General features: G+C 42.7%; 1 protein-coding gene across 3 annotated transcripts in view; it reads left to right on the forward strand.

The window, feature by feature from the left end:
- Positions 1–17,412, forward strand: part of smarca4a (SWI/SNF related BAF chromatin remodeling complex subunit ATPase 4a) — a 58,376-nt gene that overhangs the window by 17,780 nt on the left and 23,184 nt on the right. For all 3 annotated transcript variants that reach the window (XM_061973528.2, XM_061973530.2, XM_061973529.2), the window contains 13 exons: positions 748–874; positions 953–1,126; positions 1,320–1,493; positions 1,597–1,764; positions 1,876–1,926; positions 11,081–11,211; positions 11,345–11,408; positions 11,496–11,602; positions 12,995–13,142; positions 13,222–13,385; positions 13,468–13,534; positions 13,648–13,758; positions 13,841–14,083. In XM_061973528.2, coding sequence (XP_061829512.1) covers positions 748–874; positions 953–1,126; positions 1,320–1,493; positions 1,597–1,764; positions 1,876–1,926; positions 11,081–11,211; positions 11,345–11,408; positions 11,496–11,602; positions 12,995–13,142; positions 13,222–13,385; positions 13,468–13,534; positions 13,648–13,758; positions 13,841–14,083 — 1,729 coding nt within the window. The remainder of the gene's footprint in view (positions 1–747; positions 875–952; positions 1,127–1,319; positions 1,494–1,596; positions 1,765–1,875; positions 1,927–11,080; positions 11,212–11,344; positions 11,409–11,495; positions 11,603–12,994; positions 13,143–13,221; positions 13,386–13,467; positions 13,535–13,647; positions 13,759–13,840; positions 14,084–17,412) is intronic.

The following is a 17,412-nucleotide window of genomic DNA, read 5'->3' on the forward strand; positions in this document are numbered from 1 at the left end:
GGGACCACTGATTTAAAGGTAGAATTGATTGCTCCCATTAGCTGCATTGCTAACTACCAAGAACGGGCCTATTTTTACATGTTAGAATGCAAAAAACACCCAAATCTTTTGTCCTTTTGTCTCTCACAATGATTGTGAGCAGTAAAATTCCCCAAAAAAGTGCAGTTCCCCTTTAAGTAAGTTGTCAACAAAAAAATTTGCGCATAACAAATTTCTCTGACTTTAGCTCCAGAATTTTTCTGTTTGTTTAGTATAGACTGCCTCACAATACGAAGGTCCTGAGTAGTCTTGGGTTCAATCCCGGGCTCGGGATCTTTCTGTGTGGAGTTTGCATGTCCTCCCCGTGACTGCGGAGGTTCCCTCCGGGTACTCCGGCTTCCTCCCACCTCCAAAGACATGCACCTGGGGATAAGTTGATTGGCAACACTAAATTGGCCCTAGTGTGTGGATGTGAGTGTGAATGTTGTCTGTATATCTGTGTTGGCCCTGCGATGAGGTGGCGACTTGTCCAGGGTGTACCCCGCCTTCCGCCCGATTGTAGCTGAGATAGGCTCCAGCGCCCCCCGCGAACCCAAAGGGAATAAGCGGTAGAAAATGGATGGATGGATAGTATTGTCATTACTGCTACAAGGTGTATTACAACTGCGTACTGCTGCGGCCCATACAGACCACAGATTAAAATTGTATTTTTTGACGGTCCGATGGTTGAGACACTGCTCTAAAGCCTGTTTGTATTGTTTTTTTCAGGCTACAAGCCCGTATTGCTCACCGTATTCAGGAGCTGGAAAACCTGCCTGGCTCCCTTGCAGGTGACCTACGTACCAAGGCTAACATTGAGCTCAAAGCCCTCAGGCTGCTTAACTTCCAGAGACAGGTATGCACTCCTATACAATGCATACCGACATCAAGCTGGACATATTTTTTTTCTAATTTGTCTTCTTTGTTCCCTCAGCTACGCCAGGAGGTGGTGGTCTGTATGCGCCGTGACACTGCTCTAGAAACTGCTCTTAACGCAAAGGCCTACAAGCGCAGCAAGCGTCAGTCTCTACGTGAAGCGCGTATAACGGAGAAGCTTGAGAAACAGCAGAAGATTGAACAAGAACGCAAACGTCGACAGAAACATCAGGTATGCATCAACTAAATGATTTAATATTTTCCACATAAACTAGAATCCTCAAAGTGATTATTGAAGACTCTCTAAGACAAGACTAGAAACCACTCGTCCCCTGATTTCAACTTTTTAGCGTTCAAAACATTGTTAAAACAAACTTACTGATGCCAAATAATACATAAAACTGAGCTTCTGCTCCTGTTGATAGGAATACCTCAACAGCATCCTGCAGCATGCCAAGGACTTCAAGGAATACCATCGCTCCATCACAGCAAAGATTCAGAAAGCCACCAAAGCGGTGGCCACATACCACGCCAACACTGAGCGCGAGCAGAAGAAAGAGAATGAGCGCATTGAGAAAGAGCGAATGCGGAGGCTGATGGTGAGACAGCGCTCCTCCCATTGGCAAACCTTCTCACAAAAAATGAGATGAATTGTGTGAAGGAACACAAAAAGCAACAATGTAATGTTGCTTGTACTTGCAGGCAGAAGATGAGGAGGGCTATCGAAAACTTATTGACCAGAAAAAAGACAAGCGTCTGGCCTACCTCTTGCAACAGACAGACGAATATGTGGCCAACCTCACTGAGCTGGTGCGAGCCCACAAAGCCGTGCAAGCTCTCAAAGAAAAGAAGAAGAAGAAAAAAAAGAAGGTGAATGTGTACTTTGCTTAATTAAGCTGAATATGTTTTTGTTATTAATTGATTTAATTCATATTAATATAACATCGTTTAACATTGTCTCTTGATTTTAAATGTTTTCAGAAGCCTGAGGCCGTGGAGGGTAGTACTGCTGCTCTTGGACCTGATGGAGAGGTAACACTAAAGATTTGATTTCCTCATTAAAACTGCTTTAAGTGCTCGTTTGCATTTTACATGGAATGCAGTCAGATTTACACTGAACGTAAATAGAAACAACACTTTTGTTTATGCTTCCATTTTTGTGTGAGTTTAACTCAAAAATGTTGTTTGTGTACACAAAAGGCCTAGTCCTCTCAAATATTGTTGACAAATCTGTAAAGCGGGGTGCACACATGAAGACAACAGGGGTGCTTTAGTCCCCATTTTCCCAACCAAAGACATCAAACACCGGATTATTTTATGTCGTAAAATAATCCCAAAGTGCTCGACACCATTGAATGTGAGCGATTGCCCACTCAAGTCGGTTACGACTAGGGTTGCAACTAACGATTATTTTAATAGTCGATTAGTCAATGATTATCTTAACGATCATTGACTAATCGGATAATAAAGGGTGCCCATATTTAATGGCTCTAATTTTTCCATTGACTTTTAAACGCAGCTTAAGTTATTTTAGGCATGAGCTTACAAACAACAAAGATTAATAATTAATTCATAAATGTTCATGTATACTGTAACTGTGCTGCTCATTCAGCTGTTACAAACATTAAAATGACGAATAAAATGTTGTCCATTTAAGAAAGTGCTGAAAAAAAACAATGAACCTTGTTTATGTATTAAGGAAAAAAGTTAAAAAAGCAAAGAAAACAAACAACAAAACACAAAATCTAACTTCCTCAGAAAGAAAAGCATTTTGTGATGTTTAAAAAGTTGCACACTGGTGTATTGATTATTGATTAACTCTTGGCAGTTTTAGCACTCTAATAGACTCACTGTGTAGAATTGTATATTTGATTAATTCTTAAAATGCTCGCTATTTAATAGATTGTACTGTATGTTTAATGGGTGTGTGTGTGTGTGCGCGCGTTTGTTAAAGTGTCTTTTTTATGACCATGCAAATTAACGCTGCTATTAAAAGTTTTTTAATTGATGTCGACAAAGTTTAGCTGACTACCGTATTTTTCGTAGTATAAGTCGCTCCGGAGTATAAATCGCACCGGCCGAAAATGCATAATAAAGAAGGAAAAAAACATATATAAGTCACACTGGAGTATACGTTGCATTTTTTGGGGAAATGTATTTGATAAAACCCAACACCAAGAATAGACATTTGAAAGGCAATTTAAAATAAATAAAGAATAGTGAACAACAGGCTGAATAAGTGTACGTTATATGACGCATAAATAACCAACTGAGAACGTGCCTGGTATGCTAACATAACATATTATGGTAAGAGTCATTTAAATAACTATAACATAAATGGTAAATGGGTTGTACTTGTATAGCGCTTTTCTACCTTTTTTAAGGAACTCAAAGCGCTTTGACACTATTTCCACATTCACCCATTCACACACACACATTCACACACTGATGGCGGGAGCTGCCATGCACGGCGCTAACCAGGACCCATCAGGAGCAAGGGTGAAGTGTCTTGCTTAAGGACACAACGGACGTGACTAGGATGGTAGAAGGTGGGAATTGAACCAGATTGCTGGCACGGCCACTCTCCCAACTTCGCCACGCCGTCCCCCCACATATAGAACATGCTATACGTTTACCAAACAATCTGTCACTCCTAATCGCTAAATCCTGTGAAATCTTATACGTCTAGTCTCTTACGTGAATGAGCTAAATAATAATATTTGATATTTTACGGTAATGTGTTAATAATTTCACACATAAGTCGCTCCTGAGTATAAGTCGCACCCCCGGCCAAATTATGAAAAAAAACTGCGACTTATAGTGCGAAAAATACGGTAACTTTGGCTAAAATGATGCTTAAAAGTTATTTTTCAAACAACTTTGTCTCACTCTTGTTAGCTAGCTAGCAAGGTAGAAGCTAACACTCTTACCGAGACTGTGTCCGCATCCTTCCTCCAAACGTCCAACATCATGTTTCTGCTTTAAATACTCGTGTATCACAGATTTACTGCCATAAAACCAAAGTCCGCTTTGCAAAATGAGCATGTCGATGTATTAGTACACTAGAAAAATACTTCCTCAGTGTTCGCCCTCACATGTCTACAATTTGTTTATTAAACAGGTTACAGAACGTAAATTAAGTATTGTTGGTGGTTGTTGAATGCATTTTTAAAGTGATTTAGAGGTAGAATTGATTGCTCCAACTAGCTGCATTGCCAGCTACCAAGAACAAGCCTATTTTTGCATGTTAAAATGCAAAAAAAAACTAAAATCTTTTGTCTTCTTGTCTCTCACAATGATTGTGAACAGTAAAATTCAAAAACAATAAGTGCAGTTCCCCTTTAAGTAAATTGCCAATACATTTTTTGCGTAGGGATGTCCGATAATGGCTTTTTGCCGATATCCGATATTCCGATATTGTCCAACTCTTTAATTACCGATACCGATATCAACCGATACCGATATCAAACGATTTATACAGTCGTGGAATTAACACATTATTGTGCCTAATTTGGACAACCAGGTATGGTGAAGATAAGGTACTTTAAAAAAAAAAAAAAAAAAAAAGATAAATTTAAAACATTTTCTTGAATAAAAAAGAAAGTAAAACAATATAAAAACAGTTACATAGAAACTAGTAATTAATGAAAATTAGTAAAATTAACTGTTAAAGGTTAGTACTATTAGTGGACCAGCAGCACACACAATCATGTGTGCTTAGGGACTGTATCCCTTGCAGACTGTATTGATATATATTAATATATAATGTAGGAACCAGAATATTAATAACAGAAAGAAACAACCCTTTTGTGTGAATGAGTGTAAATGGGGGAGGGTTTTTTTGGGGGTTGGTGCACTAATTGTAAGTGTATCTTGTGTTTTTTATGTTGATTTAATTTAAAATTACAAAAAAAAAAAACGATACCTATAATAAAAAAACCGATACCGATAATTTCCGATATTACATTTTAACGCATTTATCAGCCGATATCGGCAGGCCGATATTATTGGACATCTCTATTTTTGCGCTTAATAAACTTCTCCAATACACAATACGCCAATCATATTGAAAGTCGTCATGTGATTGAGCTCGCCACGGTCTGAGCAATCACAAGTCAGAAGGAGTTGCTTCATTGTCATGCAAACGGCAGAGTCATTGTTTTTGTTTTGTTTTTTACATTTGTTAAATTTTTGACATATACAGTTCAAAAGTACAATTAAACACATGTAATGTTCTTTCTTCTCCCCCAAACAAGTAACCCACAAAAATTATATATTAAATAAGAATATCCATCCATCCATCCATCCATCTTCTTCCGCTTATCCGAGGTCGGGTCGCGGGGGCAGCAGCCTAAGCAGGGAAGCCCAGACTTCCCTCTCCCCAGCCACTTCGTCCAGCTCCTCCCGGGGGATCCCGAGGCGTTCCCAGGCCAGCCGGGAGACATAGTCTTCCCAACGTGTCCTGGGTCTTCCTCGTGGCCTCCTACCGGTCGGACATGCCCTAAACACCTCCTTAGGGAGGCGCTCGGGTGGCATCCTGACCAGATGCCCGAACCACCTCATCTGGCTCCTCTCGATGTGGAGGAGCAGCGGCTTTACTTTGAGCTCCCCCCGGATGACAGAGCTTCTCACCCTATCTCTAAGGGAGAGCCCCGCCACCTGGCGGAGGAAACTCATTTCGGCCGCTTGTACCCGTGATCTTGTCCTTTCGGTCATAACCGAAAGCTCATGACCATAGGTGAGGATGGGAACGTAGATCGACCGGTAAATTGAGAGCTTTGCCTTCCGGCTCAGCTCCTTCTTCACCACAACGGATCGATACAGCGTCCGCATTACTGAAGACGCCGCACCGATCCGCCTGTCGATCCGCCTGTCGATCTCACGATCCACTTTTCCCTCACTCGTGAACAAGACTCCGAGGTACTTGAACTCCTCCACTTGGGGCAAGATCTCCTCCCCAACCCGGAGATGGCACTCCACCCTTTTCCGGGCGAGAACCATGGACTCGGACTTGGAGGTGCTGATTCTCATCCCAGTCGCTTCACACTCAGCTGCGAACCGATCCAGTGAGAGCTGAAGATCCTGGCCAGATGAAGCCATCAGGACCAAATCATCTGCAAAAAGCAGAGACCTAATCCTGCAGCCACAAAACCGGATCCCCTCAACACCTTGACTGCGCCTAGAAATTCTGTCCATAAAAGTTATGAACAGAATCGGTGACAAAGGGCAGCCTTGGCGGAGTCCAACCCTCACCGGAAACGTGTCCGACTTACTGCCGGCAATGTGAACCAAGCTCTGACACTGATCATACAGTGAGCGGACCGCCACAATCAGACAGTCCGAAACCCCATACTCTCTGAGCACAGGACTTCCCGAGGGACACGGTCGAATGCCTTCTCCAAGTCCACAAAGCACATGTAGACTGGTTGGGCAAACTCCCATGCACCCTCAAGGACCCTGCCGAGAGTATAGAGCTGGTCCACAGTTCCACGACCAGGACGAAAACCACACTGTTCCTCCTGAATCCGAGGTTCAACTATCCGGCGTAGCCTCCTCTCCAGTACACCTGAATAGACCTTACCGGGAAGGCTGAGGAGTGTGATCCCACGATAGTTAGAACACACCCTCCGGTTCCCCTTTTTAAAGAGAGGAACCACCACCCCGGTCTGCCAATCCAGAGGTACTGCCCCCGATGTCTGCGCGATGCTGCAGAGTCTTGTCAACCAAGACAGCCCTACAGCATCCAGAGCCTTAAGGAACTCCGGGCGGATCTCATCCACCCCCGGGGCCTTGCCACCGAGGAGCTTTTTAACTACCTCAGCAACCTCAGCCCCAGAAATAGGAGAGCCCACCACAGATTCCTCAGGCACTGCTTCCTCATAGGAAGACGTGTTGGTGGGATTGAGGAGGTCTTCGAAGTATTCCCTCCACCGATCCACAACTTCCGCAGTCGAGGTCAGCAGAACACCATCCGCACCATACACGGTGTTGGTAGTGCACTGCTTCCCCTTCCTGAGGCGGCGGATGGTGGTCCAGAATCGCTTCGAAGCCGTCCGGAAGTCGTTTTCCATGGCTTCCCCGAACTCCTCCCATGTCCGAGTTTTTGCCTCCGCGACCGCTGAAGCCGCACACCGCTTGGCCTGTCGGTACCTGTCCGCTGCCTCAGGAGTCCCATGAGCCAAAAGAACCCGATAGGACTCCTTCTTCAGCTTGACGGCATCCCTCACCGCCGGTGTCCACCAACGGGTTCTAGGATTACCGCCACGACAGGCACCAACTACCTTGCGGCCACAGCTCCAATCAGCCGCCTCGACAATAGAGGTGCGGAACATGGTCCACTCGGACTCAATGTCCAGCACCTCCCTCGTGACATGTTCAAAGTTCTTCCGGAGGTGGGAATTGAAACTCTCTCTGACAGGAGACTCTGCCAGACGTTCCCAGCAAACCCTCACAATGCGTTTGGGCCTGCCAGGTCTGTCCGGCATCCTCCCCCACCATCGCAGCCAACTCACCACCAGGTGGTGATCGGTAGAAAGCTCCGCCCCTCTCTTCACCCGAGTGTCCAAAACATGAGGCCGCAAATCCGATGACACAACTACAAAGTCGATCATAGAACTGCGGCCTAGGGTGTCCTGGTGCCAAGTGCACATATGGACACCCTTATGCTTGAACATGGTGTTCGTTATGGACAATCCGTGACGGGCACAAAAGTCCAATAACAAAACACCACTTGGGTTCAGATCCGGGCGGCCATTCTTCCCAATCACGCCTCTCCAGGTTTCACTGTCGTTGCCAAAATGAGCGTTGAAGTCCCCCAGTAGAACGAGGGAATCACCCGGGGGAGCACTCTCAAGTACTCCCTCGAGTGAATCCAAAAAGGGTGGGTACTCTGAGCTGCTGTTTGGCGCGTAAGCGCAAACAACAGTCAGGACCCGTCCCCCCACCCGAAGGCGGAGGGAAGCTACCCTCTCGTCCACCGGGTCGAACTCCAACATGCAGGCTCTGAGCCGGGGGGCAACAAGAATTGCCACCCCAGCCCGTCGCCTCTCACTGCTGGCAATGCCAGAGTGGAAGAGAGTCCAGAGCCCTTGCTGTGCGTCGAGGTGAGTCCGACTATATCCAACCGGAACTTCTCTACCTCGCGCACTAGCTCAGGCTCCTTCCCCCCCAGCGAGGTGACGTTCCACGTCCCAAGAGCTAGCTTCTGCAGCCGAGGATCGGACCGCCAAGTGCCCTGCCTTCGGCTACCGCCCAGCTCACATTGCACCCGACCTCTATGGCCCCTGCTATGGGTGGTGAGCCCATTGGAGGGGGGACCCACGTTGCCTCTTCGGGCTGTGCCCGGCCGGGCCCCATGGGGACAGGCCCGGCCACCAGGCGCTCGCCATCGTGCCCCAACTCCGGGCCTGGCTCCGGAGGGGGGCCCCGGTGACCCGCGTCCGGGCGAGGGAAATCTGAGTCTCGGTTCTTGCATTTCCATAGAAGTCTTCGAGAATAGAAGAAATAAGAATAATAAACTAAAAAAGAAGAAAGGGGAAAAAAAACTATATTGACATGAAGCAGCAGACAACTGCACTCCTGAATGTCCCCAACACTGCAGCAATACACAAAAGCAGACAAAGGGCTCATCAATTATCTACCTTTCCATTACTTTTCAATCGGGGTTAAATTTGAGATCAGTCTCTTAAGCACATTTAAAGAAACCACCCTATACTTCCTGAAACTTCACAGAACAACCGTTCACTGTCAAGCCTAATTTTCTCCAGTTTGAGAAAATACAGAACATCTTTAATCCAGCGGGTGTGGCAAGGAGGCGCTGTTTCCTTCCAATTTTACACAATGAGTCTTCTAGCCAACAAATTAGTGAATGCTACAGGATTGGGTTTGGATTTAACGGCAGACCGAATGTGAGCTTGGCATTGCTGTGTCTCCTACAAGTGAACGCAGGCTAAAACAGAAAAATAAATAGTTGTCAGGAAGAAAGTGAAGAGGGTAAATGTGCGTGGGTGAAACTGACTCAGGGAAATTAGTGCTGGACCCTGTTTGAAAAGATGATAGGTAAACTTTGGAAGCGGGGGTTGACTGATTAAATCTATGTAAATATAAAGTGGGGGTGACTGATTAGTTCAATGTGAATGTAATTTTTGTAACTTGTGTTAATACAGTAGCCTGCTCACATTAGTCATATCACAGTTTGATGTGAACCCCCTATGTGTGGCTAAAGTATCCACAGCCTGTAGAAATGTCCGTACGGCAGCTACGAAGTGGCCGTTAGTCAGCGCACATTTCAAATTCAAAGTCTTGATACATCCCATCTTTGCCATCAAAAAGGCGTACGGCAGGTTTTTGTGCATTGGCAAGCTGGTTACATAAGTGTCATGGGCTGGTGGAGTTACTTGTGATCTGCGGTCTTGACTGTAAAACGACTTATGGCAGAGAAAATAACTTTATATTCTACAGGCCACAGCTCTGGACATTCCTGCATTCAGCAAGTCTTCTGCATGCTCCATCGACATTGTCACATCTGTGGGATTGTGCTGTGATAAAACTGCAAAGTAGTTCTCATGAACACAGATTTGTCAGCAGTATTTGAGAGAAACTTTTGTATTTATAGAAAGTTTGAGAGTGAGTTTATTTAATGAAAAAAGGATAACTAAAGCAATTATAGCATTTATAATTTTGTCCAGTGTATGCAATAATTCCTTTGCTCCATGTTTAGTTGCGCATTTAACAACAACAATTATTTGGAAATGTCAAATATTCACTTAAATTTATAAGCTGAACATACCGGTACATTGTTTAAAAGGTCCTAGGAGTGTTACTGTACAGACTACAGCAGAGGTCGACAACCCAAAATGTTGAAAGAGCCATATTGGACCAAAAATTAAAAAAAATATTTGTTTGGAGCCGCAAATAATTAAAAGCCTTATATAAGTGTTATAATGAAGGCAACACATTATGTAAATGTCTTTATTAGCTATATTAGCCTACTATCAAAAATTACTTTAAAAGTCGTATATAAAATGTTAAAACGTGTTAAAAAGTCTTGTGTGTTATAATGAAGACAACACATGATATAAGTTTATTTATTCGCTATATTAGCCTACTATCAAAATGACTTAAAAAGTCTTAAGTGTTATAATGAAGACAACACTTGATGTAAGTGTCTATATTCGTTATATTAGCCTACTATTAAAATAACTTTAAAAGTCTTATATACCGTAAGTGTTTACAATGAATGCAACGCATGATGTGTCTATATTAGCCTACTATCAAAATGACTGTGTCGCAGGCTGACATAAATTTTTGTTAACAGAAGTGTTGAAATGTAATATTTATTCTACACATTTTTACAACATTGGAAAACATTAGTAAAACTGAGGCTTGTCAGAGGATGAGATAACTCCTGGAATTTATGTGTGTCCAAGTTAAAGGAAACGGCAGGCTGTCTTCTAATGGAGTTAATACAATCTTTGCAAGCTGTGTAATGTTTGCTGTGGTCTGGAACAACATGGCACACAAACAACTATCAGAAATGCAAATCTAAATTAAATACACAGAGGACATAAGTAAAGGAAATTAAATGAGCTAAAATATACCTACAGATGAGGCATGATGATGTAATATGTACATACAGCTAGCCTAAATAGCATGTTAGCATCGATTAGCTTGCAGTCATGCAGTGACCAAATATGTCTGATTATCACTCCACACAAGTCAATAACATCAACAAAGCTCACCTTTGTGCATTCATGCACAGCATAAAACGTTTGGTGGACAAAATGAGACAAAGGAGTGACTTAAAACACATCTTTCTGTGGTAGTGTTGGAGAAAGTTGTACATGTAAACAAACTATGTGAGTTCAAGGACCGTCGAAATTAGGACAAAACGGCGCTGGCCAATTACTCTCAACAGTGCAGCAAGTTTAATATAAAGAGTAGGATTTATAACAATTAGGAAGCTTTGTGTCATGTTTGTCGTCCTACAGAAACCATATCAAAACAAAATAATATTTTTCCTCCCATTCTTTTTCCATTTTCATGCATTTATGAAAAAGCCCTAGGGAGCCACTAGGGCGGCGCTAAAGAGCCACATGCGGCTTGCCGACCCCCGGACTAGATGTTCAGAGGCTCACAGCTAATGTGTTTTTTCCCTAATCAACATTTTTTTGTACTTGTCTCCCAGCCGTTAGATGAAACCAGTCAAATGAGTGACCTCCCAGTGAAAGTCATTCATGTGGACAGTGGAAAGATCTTGACTGGAGTCGATGCACCTAAAGCGGGCCAGCTGGAAACCTGGCTTGAAGTGAACCCAGGGTCAGCAGAATTTTGTATATATTATGTACAATTTGTGTTTGTATGGAAAAATGCTGATCAACGCTATTCCATGTCACTGAGAATATGTCTTCCCGAGCAGCACAAACAACTAAATCCATTTGGTCTTTTGCAGGTATGAAGTAGCGCCACGCTCAGACAGTGAAGACAGTGGCTCAGATGAAGAGGAGGAAGAGGAGGTACATTGGACTGTTGATTATTTTGCACCAGGGTAGACTCGTTCTTGTTTTGTTCTACCTGACATTTTCTCACCTTGATTTGTAAAGGAAGAGGATGAGCAACCACATGCTTCTTCTCAGTCAGAAGAAAAAAAGAAGATCCCTGACCCAGACAGTGAAGACGTATCTGAGGTGGATGTCGCGCACATTATCGAGTAAGAAGCCACCATTACCTACGGAAATACCTACTTTTTTCTTTCTTTTTTGCAATAGAAAATCAAATGTCTATTTTCATCTTACTGCATTGGCTTATCATTTAAATCTATGATGATTTGAAACTTTTTTTTAAAACATTTCCTTGTGGATTAGATCATGGGTTCTTAACCTTTTTGACTTTCGGGCCCAACTTTTCCACTACAGAGGAGCCTGTGGCCCACTTAGATATTAACACATAATTGATAATCTCACTCTTGATTTCATTCTTTTTCAATAATTTTGTCAGACCTACTTACAGTTTAACAGGATAAACTTTGTCAAATGATATGAAAGCATGTGTTAACCAAAATCACTAAAATTATTATCAAGGCTTAGGTCAGGCCGATTACAAAAATAAATACAAATCAGACTGCAAAAGAAGGGACTCGTAAAAACTGATGAAAGATACATTTGCATACAATTCTGCAGTGCTAAATTAAATAAATTCTACCTTAATAAGAAATGTCTTTCTTAAATAAACTGTCAATAAAATTTAAAGTGCAAATGAAAATACAGCGTCACCACTTAAGTCATATTTTTTGCGCTAAAGAAACCTCTCTATGACTGAAGCTCCACACTTTTTTGTTTGATATTGTCCTTAGACCCACAATTGGTGAAAAAGTGTATGACACCACAGTTGAGAAACAGATTTTTTTGCTATGGTTAAGAATCAGTGGTCCAGATAATGTCTTTTGGATATGTTTTGGTGTAAATTTTTGCGCCAATATATATATAACCCGTTGTTGAGTCTGTCTGCAAGATGTTCGTTTAAACCTCATAAACCTATAGACTTAGACAAACTTTAATGATCCACAAGGGAAATTGTTCCACATATATATACTATATTTACTTCATATTGCACATCAGTGTAATTATAGGCATGCCACGGCTTTGATGAAAATGTCCTGAAGCCTCTGGCTGAGAGCTTGACTTAATGTCCAAATAAGTACGTCCATCTCGCTGTGATGTCACATGGCCAGACCGCGAAACTGCATAAATGCTCACACCAAAATGCATGAACCTTAGGATTTGACGCTGAGGCATTGTTTAACACGAGTATCCAGCATTGTAACATTTATGAGTCAGAAAAGACAGAATTCATCAGGTTCCCTTTAAGGCCCAAACCAAATCAAATCAAAGCACATCCAGAGATTTTAGTGATAAATATTTTTCATAATGTAGTGAAAGTACTTATTTTACATCTATCCATCCATTTTCTACCGCTTGTCCCTTTCGGGGTCGCGGAAGGTGCAGGAGCATTTTTTGTAAAGTAACTCTTTAGAAGATTAATTTTACAAACTTTTTCTTTTTCTCTTTCTGCAGTCGAACTTACATTGTTTTTGTTTGCCCAGGCATGCCAAGCAAGATGTGGACGATGAGTACGGTAACGCAGCTTTCAACCGAGGCCTGCAGTCTTACTATGCTGTGGCTCACGCTGTCACAGAGAAAGTGGACAGACAGTCTTCATTGCTGATCAACGGGCAGCTCAAGCAATACCAGGTACACAACTAGCCAAGGCTGACGGGATGGAATAAGCATGCGTTTAGCGGACTGATGCGAACATGGTCTTTCTGTTCAGGTCAAAGGGCTAGAGTGGCTGGTGTCACTTTACAACAACAACTTAAATGGCATCCTGGCTGATGAAATGGGTCTGGGAAAAACCATCCAGACTATTGCCCTAATCACCTACCTCATGGAGTACAAGCGGATCAACGGGCCCTTCCTGATCATTGTACCCCTCTCGTGAGTACACAAATGATACAATTGTGTCCTTAGTAAAAAAATGTTTTAGGCTGAATCCTTACACAAACGTTTTGTTTCTTAGAACTCTGTCCAACTGGGTGTACGAGTTTGATAAGTGGGCGCCATCTGTCGTGAAGGTCTCGTACAAGGTAAGTTTTGTAATAAAGTATTAGGCTCAAATACTGGGTAACATTTGTTAAAAAAAAAAAAAAGGCAATTATTAATGGACAAGAGAAATTGTAAGTTGATGTTTATTTTTCAGGGGTCTCCAGCTGCTCGGCGTGCATTTGTTCCTATCTTGCGCAGCGGCAAATTCAATGTGCTTCTCACCACATACGAGTACATCATCAAAGACAAGCAGGTGCTAGCTAAGGTACGCATCCACCCTGACATCAAATCCATCAACTTTTATTTCCTGCCTCACTTATTCTATTCCCATAATCTTCCCCAAAAAGCTTCGTTGGAAGTACATGATTGTGGACGAGGGCCATCGTATGAAGAACCACCACTGTAAGCTGACCCAGGTCTTGAACACGCACTACCTGGCCCCACGGCGGCTGCTGCTCACAGGCACTCCTCTGCAGAACAAGCTCCCTGAGCTCTGGGCGCTGCTCAACTTCCTCCTGCCCACCATTTTCAAGAGCTGCAACACCTTTGAACAATGGTTCAATGCCCCTTTCGCCATGACCGGAGAGAAGGTGAGCTTTTGGTCACAAGTTGTCGTACGTCAAATCCTAGGGTTCATGCATCTCGAGCGTGATCTTGCGAGAAGTTTTGGATGCCTCTGAATGCTGTGTTTGCAGTCTTTTTAAGAGCGCGCACTATGTGGTGTAGGTAAGCGCGATATAAACGATACCCATTATATAAATTTGGTCGACGATAGTGCTTTAATACAGTCGTGACAATGCATGTTGATGACACATTCTAGCTGTGTCCTGCAAACGAATGACCGCATCCTCGATGCAATGTAGCGTCCTCGCTAGCAGGCTGACCCTCAACGTCACTCCACAGTTCAAAGCCACTTCTAAGTCCGCAATCCTCGCCTCCATGGCGACAACTAAACTGTTTCTTACAAGTATCACTGGAGGACGTGAGATAGCTAAACATGTTACCAGTGTTGGGTTGGTTACTGAAAAGCAGTAACTAGTTACAGTTACTAGTTTCTTCATTTCAAAAGTAACTCAGTTACTAACTCAGTTACTTACACCAAAAAGTAACGTGTTACTGTGAAAAGTAACTATTTAGTTACTTCTTCTTTTTTTTTTTAAGCTCCCATTAATGCCCTTTTAGCCTTCATTTCAGTACTGTTATTGCACTGGAGAATAATACAATCTGTTGATCAACTTGATATACATTTGCATCACTGAACTCTGCTAAGCAATGTGCTCTACATACAACACACAAAGACAAAGATATGTTACAAAGGCCAATTTGTTTCTGGCCAGAACAAATTGACAAAACTATTTTAAATAGCTGCAACATAACATACATAAGTAACAAACAGCATAATAACAGCATAGCTGTAAAGCAAGAAAGGCACAAACTACATACACAAAGCCTAACCAGGCATTTTCTTCCTCAAGTAATTCTGACACAAAATCATGTCTGAAGCCCAGAACACTACACATTTTCCCAGTTTTAGTTTAGAGATAAGGAAAGATTGGCCTGGCCCACTAGGATCCCTCTTTATGTTTGTGAACTTTATAGTCTATACATTGAGTGATGTGATAATCAAACACTCTAGAAGTCTAGAATGAAAGAGTATATAAGAGAATTGACAGCAACGTTCCCTCTAAGGAGCGCGCCTGTGCAATTGCGCACTGCTCAAGCGTCCACTGCGCACGGCAAATCTATGCCACGCACAAAATCAAATAAAAAAATAAGCGCATAACAATTTTCGACACGACACGGACACGACAGAGAAAACCGTTTTCGTCATCATTGTTCAAATATTGTAACGTCTGTCGAGACGCTTTGAGGACATGAATTCCATCCATAACTTTACTGAGCACAACTCTTTATTGTCAAAAACAAAACATTAGTACAAAAAATTATATCTAGCAAAAGTGGTCATTTTCTGCAGTACAAACCAGACCAAAAGCAACTTTGTTATATCAACAGCAGCCGCTCGCTCTTTCTCAGCCAGTGATGCGTTTACAGCCACACAAAAAGTCGGACAACTCCAACACCACACATAAAGTGTAATTCCAGGTCGTTACTCTATGATTTACCAATCAAATGTGTGCTTATTCTAGTGTCATTTATTAGGAATCTTAATTTATAAATATTAATGATAAATGATAAATATTAATCATTAAATGCTGTTAGTATATTAAATAAATACTAATAAAAATATATTTTTTACAAACAGGAAGTTGCAGGAATGTACACATGATCCCCTGCTTACATCTCATTGTGCAACATGTGAATGTTTTAATGGGAACTAAATGCAATGTCTGAAAGGGGTACAAACTATTTCCAAAGAAGGACCTCCACCCAGACAAACAATACAAGTACACAGTTCATGAAAAACAATATTTTTTGTTATTGTCATTGTAAGTGGGCCTAAACACTTATATTAGAAATGGAAATGACTGCTGTCATTTGATTATAATAATAAGAGAATGTTGTCTGTCTATCTGTGTTGGCCCTGTGATGAGGTGGGGACTTGTCCAGGGTGTACACTGCCTTCCGCCCGAATGCAGCTGAGATAGGCTCCAGCGACCCCGAAAGGGACAAGCGGTAGACAATGGATGGATGGATGGAGATTGAACTTATTTAGTCAGGTTTGGGACTGGTGTGCTGCTGGTGTAGCCACAGTGTGCACGTCTGATGTTGCTCACATGGGCTCCACTGAATGCTCAGGGAGTTTTTGCGTTTGCTCACACACATGAACAATTAGAGGGAACATTGATTGACAGAGTGTGTGTATCTTCAGTGCTGAATGATGAGCAGAGGCAGAGTTAATCCTTAAGTGGTGGTGGTGGAGGTGAAGTGTCATTGGAGTCTCTATCTCTCTTTACTAGCTTTGTCGAAGCATGTTGCTTATGTAGCTTGTTTCAGCAGATTTGAATTGCTGTTTTGGGCAGTAGATGCAAACTCGACTTCTGGCTCCGCCATGATCAGACACGCCCCCCTCTCCTCCCTCCCCACACTCACACTCACACACACACACAGAGCGCATGTCTCTCTTCTCCGGCTTGTGACACAAGAAGAATCAGAACGATGACACAGCAGCGCTCCCATAAAACACACTTTATACTACCGTATTTTCCGCACCATAAGGCGCCCTGGGTTATAAGCCGCGCCTTCAATGAACGGCATATTTCAAAACTTTGTCCACCTATAAGCCGCCCCGTGTTATAAGCCGCATCTAACTGCGCTAAAGGAATGTCAAAAAAACAGTCAGATAGGTCAGTCAAACTTTAATAATATATTAAAAACCAGCGTGATGTGGGCGCGCACGGAGTCGTATATCAACATGGACGGAGCTGCGTGAAAAAAGCCACCCGGCCTCTTCGCGTAAACTTACCTTAACCACTCGCTCATCTTTTCTTCATCCATCCCTTCGAGTTAGCTTTTATGATGACGCCGGCTGGAAAGGTCTCTTTTGGCAAGGTCTTCCTTTTGAATATCACCATGGGTGGAAGTTTCTGGCCATTAGCATGGCAAGCTAGAACCACAGTGAAGGATGACTTCTCATTCCCTGTGGTGCGAATATTCACCGTACGTGCTCCCGTTGTATCCACAGTGCGGTTCACAGGAATATCAAAAGTCAGTGGAACCTCGTCCATGTTGATAATGTTCTCTGGCCGGATCTTTTTTTCAGCTATCTTGTTTTTACAATATGCACGGAAAGTAGCCAGCTTTTCTTGAAAGTCTTTAGGCAGTTGCTGTGAAATAGTAATCCGTGTGCGGATGGAGAGATTGCGTCTTTTCATGAACCGGATCCCTGTCGCTTAGTAGGAGTCATTTTGTGGTCTTTACAGATGTAAACACACACAGGAAATGAAACGCTTCTTCTTCT

The sequence above is a fragment of the Nerophis lumbriciformis genome, linkage group LG22 (assembly GCF_033978685.3).
Source record: "Nerophis lumbriciformis linkage group LG22, RoL_Nlum_v2.1, whole genome shotgun sequence".
In the NCBI taxonomy this organism is placed as follows: domain Eukaryota; kingdom Metazoa; phylum Chordata; class Actinopteri; order Syngnathiformes; family Syngnathidae; genus Nerophis; species Nerophis lumbriciformis.